General features: G+C 42.2%; 1 protein-coding gene across 1 annotated transcript; it reads right to left on the bottom strand.

Annotated features, from left to right (window-relative positions):
* Positions 1-8,013: 8,013 nt before the first annotated feature.
* On the bottom strand, positions 8,014-14,593 carry MED21 (mediator complex subunit 21). Its single transcript, XM_049822708.1, has 4 exons — positions 14,483-14,593; positions 14,036-14,150; positions 11,892-11,992; positions 8,014-9,240 (listed from the first exon to the last, which is right to left on the bottom strand). The coding sequence occupies exons 1-4, from the start codon at positions 14,522-14,524 to the stop codon at positions 9,064-9,066; spliced, it is 435 nt and encodes a 144-aa protein (XP_049678665.1). The 5' UTR covers positions 14,525-14,593; the 3' UTR covers positions 8,014-9,063.
* Between the last annotated feature and the right edge of the window lie 1,238 nt (positions 14,594-15,831).

Raw genomic sequence — 15,831 nt, 5'->3', positions numbered from 1 at the left:
CTCTTTTACTTCAAAATGCTGTTCTTCTAGACTAGAAGACAGACCTGAAGATTTTGAAAGAAAGGAATCCAGGTTCTGGGGACAGCCCAGGGTGGTCACAACAAGGAAGGGTGCCTCCTCGCAACCAATTCTGACACATTTCTCTCCTCAGCATAGGTTTATGGAGGGTTAAAATACCAGAACAATGTATTTCTGGCAAGTGCAACAGCTGGCTCTATTGTGTCTGGTATAGGAGTTCCTGAGTACGTCAGGATTATGAATCATAAGCAAAAGAGAGAATTAAGAATTCTGCAGTGCAGTCCTGCACTCCCATTTTTGGGAAAGGACGTTCCCTTGACCTCAGTGGGGTATTGTAATACATCTCCGTGACAGACCGTTAACACCACGGAAGTCAGGTTTTGTGCGTAGGTTAGATCGGAAGTACCATAATAAGGACTAAACATAGGATGAAAATGAAAAGGGCTGCCAAGGTGAGCAAGACTAATTGCACACAACCACACGGTATTTAGTTCAGAAGCATCCAGTCACACAACCCCAAGCACTGAAACCACAGAACAGCATCTCACACCACAAGGCAACAGCACCAAAGACCAAGAGCCACAAAACTAGAGTACCACAGGAAGCAAGCACAGGTGATCAAGGGCACTGTTAAGGTACCCGTTCCCTGTAGTAGTAAGAAACTTGTTAGATTAAGTGCCTAGATAATCCTAAAAAAGAATCCAGTTCCATGCCATAAAGAGGTAAGAAACAATTTTAACAATCCCTGTCACTAAGACTAGGGATGATGTCTTCCTGAACTTAAATTTCAGGATCAGTCTAACCCTGAACCTGTGGTTCAGACATACCAGTGCAGCACCAGGGAGTTTTCAAAGCAAGCTGCAACATTCATGTACCCCACCCATCTCTAGCTGTGTTCACAGTTGGGTTGAAAAAAACCATCACTTTTTGAAAAGCCATAAATCATAACATGACTTGGTCTGAAGACAGGTTAAATCTGCTGAAGTTCAGTTGCCACACCTCAGTGTCAGATGTTATCAACAGAAATGAACCACAAGTTCCCTTTACAAGGCAGACTACAACCTGTTTACACTTGAACTTAATTATTTGAGAAGTTATGTTATTGCAGCTTTATTCTGGCAGCAATCAAGCACAAAGAGCTGTGCAGAGTATGAGCATAATCTTTCTTACTGTGGTAAATACTATCACTTAATTACCCTAACTGATCAGATTCATTTCTGATGCTGCTCCATAGGATTCTTCCTGATACAGTTTACTTGGAATAAATGCAGGGTTTTTTGCATTTTAGCCTATCAATTTATGGTTTACTCCAAAGCCCAAAGTCAGGACTTCAGATGAGGTCAATATCCACTGTTACACAACAGACAATTATATATGACAAATATTAAATAAATAACAAGTAACATGGTTAAGGAATACTGGCATCTACAGATGCCTAGCAATTTTCTTAAATCATAAATACAAGCTTATGACACAACTTTTGCGAAAAGAAAATTGATCCCTTACTCCCCAGCTCCACCTAAGGTGAAAACACTGCCTTTTAGCATGCCTGACCACCTGAATTCCCTCTCCTGTTAGACAGGCTGGCAGGGATTAATTACTTTTAACTGGTCAATTACAGACCAGGTGGAAGGAACCACACAGCTGAATGTGGCTGTATACTCATTTACCTGCAGCTACTGCAAAATACCTGGAGAGGAAGCAAGATAGCAAAACAAACACAATTGTTCTTGGCTGAGAAGTAATGCAACAAGTAGCATTACAGTTTGCATGCTTGAGCACACCAGAACAAGTCAGAGCTGCTGATTCTGCCTTGTTAGAGGATTTCACTCCCTCTAAGCACACCAGGGGCTGCCTCCACAGCCTGCTGGAGTCCCACGAGGGACTCCCCTTGTCATTGGTCACCATCAGCAAGGGCAGGTCCCACTCTGCGCTCCTCGTACGTCTGTCTGACACACTGAAAGTCTCAGGACTTTTGTAGCCCCTAGGAAGTTCAGCTCTCCTTCGCCAACAGTGACAACTAAAGCAGCACCGTTTGGGCTCTTGGATGCCTAACGCAAGCTGGAACATAACACCCAGATCAACCGTAGGCACCTTTTCATAGCTGGCTCCCGCAGTACAATTTAAAACAGTGTAGTTTTAACCAGTTGCATAATTTTACATTCAAACTCCGACTTTTGGGGAAGGAGGACCACACCGTGCATCCTTTAGGAATCCAATCTAGGTGTGACTCGGCTTCTACATTCATGAGGGTAAAGGCATGTCCACGCTGCAGCTCCAACCCTCACTGTGCTGCCGTAGGGAAAGCCACGTAGCGGGAGTCCCATGACAGAGGAGGAGGTACCTCACCAGGAGGTCCCATGCTAGGTGGACATTATATACTCACTCACTGCCCTCGAAGTCATCAAAAATGTTTTTTCTTCTTCACTGCACTGTTTCCCTTCCATTATTTTACACTGTGCCCCTTCCTTTGTAAATAACAAACACAGTAAATGTACAGAGAGGCACATGCCCCGCTTTACAGTGCCTAGGACAGTTAGGATGCTTCCTTAGCTTTGCACACACACATAGTCCCACTGAAATAAAGGGTCTGCTTCCTGTCCATCAAATGCCATTTGACAATGGCTGGGCAACTCTGCTGGCTTTTTTACAGCAGAAGTTGGATAAATTATTGCACCCTCACTGCATCCCTGCACAAGAGAAAGCTTTCTGACAGCAGCTTACTGCAATTTTTAAAACACCACGAAGTGAAAACCTCCTTTGCTAAAGCTCCCCTTTCAGCCCCAGGTTCATTAAACACACAGATTGCTTACTGCCACATGCAGAGAGGTTTATCTAACCACAGAATCTGAAAACTGCGCAGTTTTCAAAACTAATACTTGCTTATGCTAAGTATTTCTTGACTTGAGCATTCAAAATAAAATGACAGGCTGTTAACAGAACCCATCCTTTTTCTGATACCTCTGGAAAGGAAGCAGAGAGAAGGAACTGTATTTTTTTTCTTTCAGAAATGTGCACTTCATTAGGTTGTGTACAAGTTGTATCCTGACTGTCCTGATACTTTTCTTTTAACATCCCTCTTCAGCACTGAAATAAAATTTGTGTTCCCCCATTTTTCCCAACTGAAGGCACCACGCAGGTGGACTGTTACTTCTTCCTATTCACCATTCTGCGACACCTGCGGAAGCCCCACCTCCACAATCTTAGTAGGGTCTTGGTGCAAGAGCCCTCTTCTTTTCAGCTCTTAGCTTCAAAGGTGGTGTCCTTTTTAGGAATATGGCTTCTCTCCCTGGATCATGACTTGGGAAAACAATTATGATTTTTCTCTAGCACTCGTGGAACATCAATGTGTAGTCAATTACTTTCCCACACAACCAGAGAATGAAGTACGTTGTTTTCCGAAAGAGGGCTTCTATTTCAATCTTTTTACGTGGACAGGGTGGAAAAAGGATGTTCTGCAGCCAAATTGCACAGTCCCTACTCAGCTACAAATATCCACTTCACAAAACTAATTCATTTAGACCTTCAGTGAAGTGTATAAAGCTAAAGAGACTAAATCCCAGACCCTGGTAATATTTATAGTAAGTAAATATCAACTTAAAATAGATCAGGGGAAGATCTGTTTGTACTGTTATGCTATGCTACCTGAGTGCTACCTATAAACAGTGACAGTCTAAACAGTTATAAAACAGACAGACCTTTTGTGCTTAGAGCAGGAGTTGCATGTGCTTGGCTACTTGGCTATACTGATTGAGTACAGCAGCAGCAAGAATATAAAATTCCTGGTCTGCTTTTTAGCTACCATGAACAAGCAAGATTTCCTACAAGGCTTTCCAAGAAACAAAAATAAACATAAAACCTGCACATAAGTGTACAAAACCAGCATGTAATAATTTTGAATCTAGACTCCTACAAAGCATGTTACACTATATTAAAAGAGATAAAAACTTCCGGAGGATCATTTCCACCACAGATGCTGCTCATTGCAAGCACGTAAAATACAAGTGGCTAATGTATTTGAAGCACGAAAAAAATACCTCATTTGCAAACTGTTTTCAGTGCCCTTTTTGCTAGAACATAATCCTGTGGGTTGGAGGTAAAAAGGTCCTGTCAGTCAATCAACAGTTTGTTCTTAATAAAAGTAATTCAAACATTCTTCCACAGACTTGAAAGAAAAAGCTAGAATAAAACTTCTGCTCTAATCTCAGGTTTGGTGCCTGAAAATAGGGCTTTCATTATTTCTTATGTAAGACTACCTAACAAGCTATATAAAACACAATTTCTTTCTTTAGAGGAGTCTGCCTTTGTCTAATAGTGAGTCAGCATCATCTGACAGATCAATTTTCTCTAAGTGTAGGATGTGGATTTTGCATATGACACTCTCCAAGGGCACCTGTTGGAAACTTGGGTCACTACAGCATGGAATTTCACACCACACATAAGGTCACCTCAATGGCCAACCAGTGCAGAGACCTACATCACAAAATCTCATCAATAAGAATGAGGCTGTTACCAGATATATTAAGTTTTCTGTCCTCCAAATCTGCCTTTCTAGAAATGGGACAACAACATTCCTTAATACTTTCTTGGTTCTTTCTGAAACCATTAATGTGTCTAGTATCCACAGGATCATTCAGGTCAGAAGGGACCGCCAGAGATGTCTAGTTCAACCTCCTGCTCAAAGGTGGGTCAGCTGTGTGGTCAGTTGAGGTTGCTCAGAGCTTTATCCAGCCAAGTCTTGAAAAACCTTCCAGGATTTCCAGCTTCTCTGAGGACCATGTTCTAAAACTTAATTGTTCTAATGTTGAAAAAGCTTTTCCTTGTGACCAGTCTGAACCTCTGTTGTTTCAATTTATGTCCACCATCCACCATCCTTCTGCCATGCACCACTGTGAAGAGCCTGGCCCCATCTTCTCTGTAACCTTCCCACAGGTATGGGCAGGCTGCTGTTAGGTGCCCCCAAAACCATCTCTTCTCCCAGCCTAGCTCCTTCAGCCTCTCCTCAAGAGGGAGATGCTCCAGCCCATGCCATTGTGGTGGCCTTCTGCTGAACTTACAGTTTATCAACATCTTTCTGATGTTGGGGGCCCAAAACTGTACCTAGTGTTCCAGGTGCAGTCTAACACATGCTGAGCAGAGGAAAGCCATCACCCTCCTCGATCTGCTGGCTGTGATCCCACTAATACAGCCCAGGATGCTGCTGGCCTTTTTTATCGCCAGGGCCAGCTGCTGGCTCACATTCAGCCTGCTGTCTGCCAAGATCCCTCGGTCCATTTGAGCAGAGCTGCTCCCCAGCCAGGCAGTCTCTGGCCTGTAATGTTGCAAACTCCTCAAATCCTTTGATATCAATTCTGTGGGGATGGCCAGGACACCCTCCCAATGCCACACAAAACAGAAGCTCCCAGATATCCAAAGATTATCTGCAACAGCAAGCCAGGATTAACTTCATAAAAGACAAGAAGCTAAAACATTGTTAAATGCACTTTTCCCAGTATCTTTAAAAACAAGTGTCCAAATTCCTCCCTATTCTTGTATCTGAAAGTGAGAACAGCTGCTGCAACATGTTCCTTTCCTCTGAGCATGGTTGTTTATAGTAAAGAATACTAGGCTTTGATCGGCCACTTATATTTACTAAATTGATTCCAACATCTTTGCCAGTAGGCTATATGGATTCTCAGCATGAGATACTCCTGCTCATTTGAAGTGGTTGAGATTGTTTTTCAATGGAATTTTCCATTATGCTCTGTGCTATCTTTCTTCAAAGCGCAGCACTGGGCAGTACTCCTTGTCCAGCATAATATGCAGAACCATTTTATATCTTGCTCGATACTTTTGTTGTCTTCCCATGATGCTTTACCTCCATTTATTATCTTGTCTCAGCCAAAGCTTCCTTTTACAGCTCTCTCACAGGTAACCTGATATGTTTGTTACAAGCTGTTATAAAGGTTTTTTTTCTCCCCCACCCTTCCTCTCTTCAGTATTAAAAGTTTGGAGGCAGTCAAGACTCCTCAAGGAAAATAAAATGCCTTTTTTGAAAGGTGTTTGCCTCCCCTCCTCTTTTTTTATTTGTACTGGAAGTTGGGGTGCTCAATAGTACAGACACAGTAATCCTGCATGCCCTACAATTCTTGCATGAGTACCCTCCTAAGGAGATCACTACCATTACACACTGCTTTTTAAACAGAGATGTTTAAACCCCAACAGCAGGGGCTGGACAAATCAGCACATCTACGATAAAGTGGAAAAGAATCTGCATCTCCAAGCCCCAATCTAATGTTTTGTCCATTAGACAGCTGTAGCAAATTGGCGTATTTCCCCCTTCTTTGTCTCAGAGCCCAACAAAAGATATACAACCTTACTGGCTGAGCTGCAGACTGTAAAAGAGCAGGTAAAGATTTACAACAGCTAGTCCAGCAACACAACATACAAGAACTATTGAGGTCATGCATCTTACAGTACTATTCACTCACCAAAACATTACATTACATTATTTCTCAAGGCAAAAAAGAGCAATTTTGGCTCTCTTGCTTTACTGTGTTACTTGTTTTCAACTGTATTGCAAACTGCATCTCTATTAAATTGGCAATATTCACTGAACTAGACAAAGGTAAAGTACCTGAAAAACCAAACATACTTACTAGGGAGCTTATACCTCTGGTTAAGGTTTACTTCTAAGTGTAATTAACTGTGTGATACCGATACACATTTTAACATAAAGTGGGCTAGCATATTCAAATAAACAGCAACTAAAAGAAAAAGCTTCTACAGTTAGGCAGTACGAGGCTGCAGAAATACAGCCGTTTCCAAGTACAAAAAAATAGAAATATATGAAATTAAAAGAATTGTATTGTCACTGAAGACGTACACCATCTCCCAAAGCAAAAAGTTTCCAAGTTAACAAGTTTGAGGTGGTGCACATGTTAAGTTATACCAGGGAGTCTACTATGAAGATCTACCCCCTTTTCCAGCAACATAAAAATCTCAAATTAAGACACCTCAATACAAAACAAAGAAATCCACAAGCAAAGCCCAAACATTTCACTCTAAGTTTTCAAAGTCCACTAGTTTGTTTGGTTTTTAAACAACAACAACAAAAATCTACCCCACCCCCCAACCAACTTGAGATGCACTAGATGCAGTTTTTCTAGAAAAAAACAAAACTGAAAACAGGCCCCATGACTGACTTCAAATGAAAATCTGGCCCCTCAAGCCTCCCCAGGACACAGGCATATTTAGACAGCTTAGCAAATCGCTGCAGCCCAGTTATTCTTGATAAAGATCCCATTACAGAACTGGGACTGTGCTGTAGCCTGTTCACCTCCCCAGCTGTTTTTCCTTCTGTAGAATCTGGATAGTACAAGAGCCTCACAACAGGAGATTAAATTTATGACTACAGATATGCAAATTTGACAAAATAATATTAAATATTTTATTAAATACCAGTCTGATTAAATACTTCATTTTCAGTATTTGTAACAGGTAGGAACAGCTTTGTATTTTTTAATCCTCAAAACAGGCTGTATACAAGATGTATCCTGTGCCATGTTATATTCTTCCTTTCACAGGTGCAGTCTAGTGAGAAGCTGCATGTAATTCCTTAAGAATCAACATGCTAAAGACATCTGAATTGCTCTTACCTGTCTATACACAAAAGCAACATGTGTAACTTTCAAGTTAATAACCGTATATCCAATATAGAATCATAGAATTGTTTAGGTTGGAAAAGACCTTTAAGATCACAGAGTCCAACCGTCAACCCAACACCACCATGCCCATCATATATAGAAGTAGGTAGTTTTGATCAGGAAATAAGCAGATGTTATGTGGCAATAAACAGCATCCTACAGTAATGCAAGGCTGCTAACTCAAAAAAACCCAGAAAATGACTAACAGGTCATCTCCAAGTTCATGCACTGAACCCTACATTATCTGGTGTTGTTTGTTTGTTCTTTTTTTTCTTTCAAATATAAAGAGATGCTGGTATTTCTACAGTCCTAAGATGAGAAGCAAAAATTTATTCAGTGATTCAGTGTGAAGATAAAAACAAACAACTCTCTACAGCACATTGGGGATGACAGGCCTCTTGCTCCTTACAATCACAGCATTCACGGTGGCAGCCACCGCTTACACAGAAAAGCAACATTATGTAGTAAGTTACTTTCAGTTTCCTCATTGCTAATTTCTTCCCAGTCATCCAATGCTTCCTTATTACTGTCTGCTTTAGAGGCATTCATCAGTTGCCATGAGAATGCAGAATATTCAGCAGAAGCAGAGAAGTGGCATGAGCAAGTAAGAGTAAGCTTGTCAGTGGCAGTAATGGAGTTGAAGACCCATTTGTGAATTACGAACAATAATAAATGCCAATATCAGATACCTGCAGATTTATTTTTTTTAAATGAGATGCCAATAGCAAGAACAATTACTCTGCAAACATTAAGAGTTTACTTATCCCTTTACTTGCTCTGTAAAGGGTGGTAAACCAGCCAAGTAGTAACACAAATGTTTAATTACCATTTCTGTTAATTAAAACACATGGCCACCACTGTATTCACATCACTGTCTAGCACTGCCTCTACGGAACTCCGGCAAATTCAAGTATGTCTGTGTTTGAGCCTTCCAAAAAATACATGAAGAACATAAAAGTTTGAAATTAAAAGTGAGCAAATTACACAAATACTCTTAATATATTTTCCTTCTGAACTCCCTTTAGGGACTAAGGTCTGTGTAATGAAGATAACAAATCAGACTGAAATCAGACATATTTACGAACAGAAAAGAAAGCTCAGAAATTAGTATTTTAAGTCAAGGAAACATACATCAGGACACATAATTCTAGAACACAACTACCTATTCTACAGTAGAAGCGTTTCTCACGCAAAACCTGTAGTTTGAGCTTTGATAAAAGACGTTGTTACTGACAATCGGAGCACACACGAGTCCCATGAGAGCCAGGCTGGGTGTCAAGAGCTCCCTGCGGGAACTGAGCTGTGTTTCCAACACGACTTGCCACCACTGGGTTTTGCAGGGGCACGCTGCCGCCTGGTGCTATGAGTCCGGAAGGAGCTGGCTATGCGCACCGCTCCTCGTCTTCAGCTGCGACTGGGCGATATCTGCCAGGGCACTCTGTATCTTTTCCAGCAGCATATCCCCACGATAAACTACCTCTTCCAGACGGGCAGCTGCTTCATGATTTTCTTCTTCTAATCGATACAGACTAGCAGCCTTTAAAATAAAAGGGAGAAAAGTATGGATCTTCAAATGTAATACAAAATTTACTTTGCTACTAAAGGATGCCAATGGAACAGTTAGCGTTCCCTAGAAAAGAGAAAGATTCTCTCTTTAGCCTCTGAATTACACGCTAGCAACTTCAAAGCAACTCGTTATAGGTTGCAGCCTAAACCAGTGCATATTCCCATGAAGTAAACACAACTACTCCCCCAAATAGAGATGTTAGCTTCTTTCATATTACAACTCTTGTCTCAGTACAGCTTTTCTTGATGAGAAGCGAGTATTTATCCCCTCTTCCCACTCCCTTACTGAAAGGTGCTCAGCAAGATGTAAGCATAACTTATTTAAACCTTTCCGTTAAATAGCATATTTCAGATTAAACTGTATTATTTAACCTTTTTTCTTCAGTATTGTTTCAGAACCAACCTGCTTTTCAGTTAGGCAAAATTTAGTGAAACAAAACATTTTAACGTCAAAATATTGTAATATTTTAAAATATTTACCAAATTTAAAACTACTAAAACTAGTTCTAACTGGATAACAGAAAAGACAAAATAGTTTCAAACTGATATTTTTTTAAAGCAGTTATACAGGTCCTTAAGAAGTCACGCTTAAACTAACTGTCAAATTCTATCCACATATTCACTTTCTGTTCTGCAACACTGATGTCTTTAGTGAAGGTCAATATATGCATTAAGGACTTGATAGTTCTTGGAGGAAGGGTCAGAGAAGAAAGGTGGCAAAAGGTAAAAGTTAGAAATTTAGAATCCAGCTCAATTACTTCAGTCTCAGTTGATAAATAGTTGACTGCAGGTAAGCCACAGAATTGAGTAGAATACGTACTGCCAACTTCACCACAAAGGAACTCAAAAGGGACGGGTAAATTGCGTTAGGCATTAGCGTAGAACAGCCCCTTTTAAGGCAAGCCTCAGAGTTGAAACATATACCAAGACAACCTTAATTAAAAAAAAACTTTTTTAAAAAATCACCTAAGTATATCTCTATTAGCCAAGTATCTATGCATCACCTCTCAACATAACCTCTACTGCATATTTCAATGTTTGAAGCACCTTCAAAACAGTTTTTTTTTTAAAGAATGGCAGAGTATTTATCTTTAACACTGCATCAATTAAACAGAAAATAAAAATCAAAACTAGACTCAGTAAGCTAACTTGCCTCAAAACCACACCAAACAAAAAAGACCAGAAATTCTTGTGAAACAAGATTCTGCATTAACAGAGCAAGAAACTGTTCAGAGTATCACTTCTAAGGAAAGCATGCCCCTACTGGCTAACCAACTTCTCTTTCCGGAGCACCCTACGTTCCCTGCATCAGACCCTGCTCAATCATGGAAGAAGCCTGTAATTTGTCTGCAGCAGGAAAGCTGTCTTCAGCTATTAAATACACAGTTACATGAAATTATGCTGGTGTTAATGGGCCCAATTAGTAGGTTCAGCAATTACTGTGACTAGCAATGTTTCCAAATTTAACCTCCTCTGTTTAAAACCAAATGTGATGTCACTGTCAAGTCATTTGTATTTGGCCCAGCAGGCACCTCTATTAGCCTTTTGTAAAATGCCTTTGAATAGTTACAGATTATCAACCCAAGCGTAAAACCTTCAGGTGATCTTAAAGCAGTTCCAGGGTTCTCAAAGAAACAGCACTCTTTGGATACTTGTTGCATTCTAAAAAGAAAACACTTGATGTAAATCCAGCAGTTAAGAGTCAGAACAACAACAACAAAAAATGCTGCTGTTTAATAGGCAAGATCTGTAGAAATAACAGCAAAAAACCCCCAACCCAACCCCCAATACAGTGACATTCTTTGAATTATGGGTCCAAGGCATTTTTTGGAAGTGAGAAACAGCCAAGGTTTGAAAGAACTCACAAGCTGTTCACAGCAGTTCAGCTCCTGAGAGGCAGGGAATGGAGGCTGTGATACTGGCTGCACCTGCTAATCGCTGCCTGGCCAGTACCTGCTTTCTGTTCCCAAGCTCCTCCTAGATTAACTCTGGTCTAAAGTCTAAAAAGCAAAGGAGCAAGAAACAAAAGCACCAAGTTTGGCTGGCCCAAAGAAAGACACGCTGTTACTGAAAAGTGAAAGAACTGTTTTATGACAGAGCTGGAGAACTAAAGGATACCCTGGAAACCCTGTAATAACCAGAAACACTGTGGAAGAACACAAGGCTTCAATAAAGCGTTGGCCCTGCAGCTACAAAATGAAAAGTGCTCCTAATGAGTGAAAGCATGTGAAAGATCATCCAAGGGGAAAAAAACCAACCCCCCCCCCCAGCACATCAGTACTGTTGCAACTGTTGTATTAACATTTGAACAGCTGGGGAAAAAAAAAAGGGGTAGCAGTTTCCAGGATTGAAGTGTTATGATAAAAGCACTTTTTTTTTTTTAAACTTTCTAACAGAAAACTAAATTTAAAATATTCTCACTGTGTTTAATCTCATTGAGAACTAGATGCAAGTTCATTTTTCCGCTAAGCCCATAAAGTACTCACAAGCTATCCTCATAAAAAATTCAGGCTTGTATTAAAATCATTTTTCAACACCACCTAGTGAGTAAAAATGCATTTTAAAAAAGGAAGAAGCTTGCCTTCAGTTATGTTTTGATATTTTAATCAAGAACACTCTTACCTGCAAAGCTGCTGTCGATTCTTCACTAGGCAGGGAATCTATCAGAACATCAATATCTTTTGCAGTTCGTGCAATCAATGCTGCGAACAGTTGGGCGTACTCTTTAAAAAAAGAAAAGCCAGCCTACTCAGTACATTATTAGAAATAAGTACAATTCCATATACACAGCATAGAAAATCCTAGACTAAGTCTGCAGGTGTTAAAAATTCTCCTGTGTGAAGAAAACAACAGTATCATAACTGATGGGAACTCAACTGTGTTAGATGAAGGTAGTTTGATTCCAATCCTAGATTAAACAAGGTAACTGGTTATACAAAGGGCTGGGCTTCATACGAATGAGAAAATAGCTAGAACTCCCATCACAGTTAGACAACTAAGAAATTACTAATACCAGTATTAAGTGTCCTAGTCACTACATTAAGTATTGAGAAGTAGCTAGAAACTCATTTAACTTTTCAATCCTTGCCTCGAAATCTGCCACTAGACAAAAAAAGAACACTAGAAATGACGTAAAAATAGTAATTCAAATAGATGGATTATTTAAATCATGTTAAGCAACAGATCATTAGTGAAAGAATTTTAGTTTTTTTAAATTTAAAAAAAAAAAGAATTCCTATTCAGCCACAGAAAAAGTTAAATTGCCCCTGAGAAATGGAAAAGGATTGGAAGGTTATAATAGACCTTAATTTAGCTGCTATGTCATTGGAAGAACTTTTAGTAAAAGGCATCATAAGCCAGAAACAAAACCTTTCCATATGGAATTGCATCCATTCAATCTGAATTAAGTTCCTTACTATCGCCAAAATATTGTAACAGCCTGTTTCAATTTATAATTTAAGATCTTATGCATTTGTTTATATTGCATGGTTCATGAATGATTTGCGGATGCAGGAGAGAAAATACTTTCTAATGCCAAAAATCTATAGAAGAGATTGACATTATCAAAGGTACACTTGACTTTAACTTAGAAAAAACCCTGCCAAACAAAACCAATATATCCATTTAAAGCTTATTTGGGGTCACCACAGAGTTTACCTGTAAAGAGTTTTAAGGCCTTCTTATTAAGACTTTAAAGACACATAATTGGTAGTTTTGTTTTCCCTCATCACCATCGCTAATGTGGCTATATGATTTTACTGAAGTCACTATGTTCAGAATTTTAGGAAAAAACAAATCAAAAGAGAAGTCAGTCATGACCTACCATTTTAGGACCTTAACAAAGCCTCTAGGATCCTGGCACCACACTGATGCCGGCACCTGGGACAGCAGCAGTTAAGATGAGGAAGGAAACAAGCCTTTCAGCTGGCTCTTCCAACTAGTTCCAGTATCAGAATGCAAACCACCACAGATTAATAAAGAACTAATATTCAACTGTCCTAGAAAGTGCATCACTGTGCTCCAAACCAGTCTCCCCTGATATCCTAATAGAAAAACCTAATCTGATACAAGATATATATAAAATTTTCTCAGGAGGGGTGGGGTGAGAAAAGAACTAAAAAATTCAGGATTAGAATAACATGGTTTTTTAAATACTAACCTGAAGTACTCAAATCAGAGAGAACTTTTAGTTCACTTGCCAATTTCAGTATCTTAGATCAGTTTCTCTTCTCTCAAAAAAACCCCAACCAAACCCCCCAAAACAAAGCAGCCAATAACAAAACGACAAATGCCAACAGGGAGATTCAACATGATGTTATTCCTTGATTAATTACATGAGCAGACGATACACAGAGAAACGCAAATAATCAAAAGCTTATGACGTGGAGAATTTTAAACTCATAAAACTAACACTAATTCTGTCTAAAAAGACCTCTTGGATGTAACGGACAACTCATTAACAACCTCTTGCACCAGTCCTATTAAAACGCTTTGTATCTGTAGAGCTACCGTCTCTGTGCAAAGCAACCAGCAAATGAAGTACATCACAATGCTTACTTAACGCTTAAAATTACTTTCCCGCTATCACAATCTCATGCAACAAGTGCAGCTGGCATCAATTTATGATCTAACTTCAGCTGCTCCAGCAGTTACTGGTGAAATTGTTTGCTGAACTCTGTGAAATAGCGTACAGATTTTGTATTACACAGCATACAATACCAGAGGACGCTGACATTTTGTTAGGAGACGCAGAAAGAGAGACTTGCCTTCTGTCGGGTTAGCAGGCTGATCTTTGTTTATTGCAGTCTGAATGTTGCTGAAAGAGGCTGGGGGGCCACACTGCTGCAATACTCCGATGGCGTTACAGAATTGGTCTGCGAGCTGCAAGCGGCAAAGAGGTCGATTAATTTATTTTGCTACGAAGGCCGTTTCCATTTTATTTTGCATCCCAGCGGACCCCACGCAGCGGCCCACCCGGCGCTAGGTGGGCGCGCACCCCCGTAGCGACACCCCCCTCCCCGGGGGCTGCCAGCCCTCGGGGCTGCGAGCGGGGGACGGCGGGGAGAGGGTCGCACCCCCTCGCACAGGCGACGGCCGGGCCCGGGCGGCGGCCGCGGGGGCAGGAGGGGCCGTGGCCCAGCACCAGCCTCCCCTCCCCGCCAGCAAGAAGAACGACGGACGTCGGGAAGAGAAGAGGGCAGCGCCCGCCTCACCGAGTTCACCGCGTCCTGCAGCTGCGTCAGCCGATCCGCCATGGCGCCGCCGCCCGAGCGCGCAGCGACCAGCGCGGCCAATAGGGCGCCTGGGCGTTGGGTGGGCGGAGGAGGGACGGGGCGGGGCGGGCGCAGGTTCCTTCCGGTGGGTCGGGACGGGCCTGGCGCTTCCCCTGCAGGCCGGGAGGAGGGACGGTGCGGCCTCGGGTCTGGCGGAGGGGCCGCGGGCGGCGGCAGCAACCCAATTCCCGTGTTACCCTAATTCCTGCGTGACCGGCGGTAGAAGATCGGCGTGCCACGGAGGGCACAGCTGTTGCCCTACGACAGTCGCTCTGCCGCCGGCTCCGCTCCACGCTCTGCTCCTGCCCTGAGCTGAGCCGGCATCACGTCTAGCGGATGGGGAGTGGTGAAGGGCCAGGAGCGTAGCGTCCTCAACGATCCGGACTAGAGCCAGCAAGAGCCCTCTGTGCCCCTGGGCTGGATGACAAATACCGATTTGTGCCCATCAGTAGGTGTCCGGTGTCTAGCTGACCATCATTCAGCACTTAACCCCCTTCTTTCGTACCTCTGAAAGCGGGGTACAACGTCAGCCTTCCCTCAGCCAGGGACCTGCCCCGATCACCAGGGGGTTTCACAGCTGGCAGGTGGCCTTGGGAGGGCCAGGCTGAGCACTAGGAAACACCAGCAGCACGAGGCAGGTGGGACGGGACACCCAGGGAGGCTGTGTGCTCGCTGCCCTCGCGGGTCTTCAGGTGAGGCAAGGCAAAACTGTGGCTGACCTGCTCTAGCGTCGGCCATAGTCCGGGTTCAAGGGCCAGCTGGGCTGGAGACCTCCAGGAGTTTATTCTGGCTAACTTGCCAGTGATGCTGTGGGTGCAGCCACCCAGCAGCAACACATGTCCCACGAGACTTTTGTCACCTACACATCCCTCTTTGCCATGGAACAAACTAATCCGACAAAGGTGTTTTCCCAATGGCATAGCTGGGGTTAGGATTTTGTTGGTCTGTGCATGTAAACTGGGATGCAGGGTTCCTTCGTGCTCCTGTTAAAAAGCCAAGTCACAAACTACTGCGCCGTAGCGCGTTTTTAAGGGGTTTACAACTTGTATTGAAGTCAACAGGTTCTTTCTTGGATTTCCACGAGCAGGATGGATGCTGGACTGAGCCTGGAATAAGTGAGGCTCATGGCACAAGACAAGCCTCTCGCAGGGGCTGTTTGCTTATGGCTGAAAGCCACAGGTGAGCAGTTTGAATGCTGAGCTGTGAATGAAGAGTGACTGAGGTCTCACTCAGAGAGGTCAACTACAACAGTGGCAAACACTAACATCTCATGGATTTTGACTTACAGG

This window comes from Accipiter gentilis, chromosome 18 (assembly GCF_929443795.1).
Source record: "Accipiter gentilis chromosome 18, bAccGen1.1, whole genome shotgun sequence".
NCBI lineage: Eukaryota > Metazoa > Chordata > Aves > Accipitriformes > Accipitridae > Astur > Astur gentilis.
The sequence above is the reverse complement of the archived record's forward strand: the minus strand, read 5'-3'. Positions and strand labels throughout refer to the sequence as shown.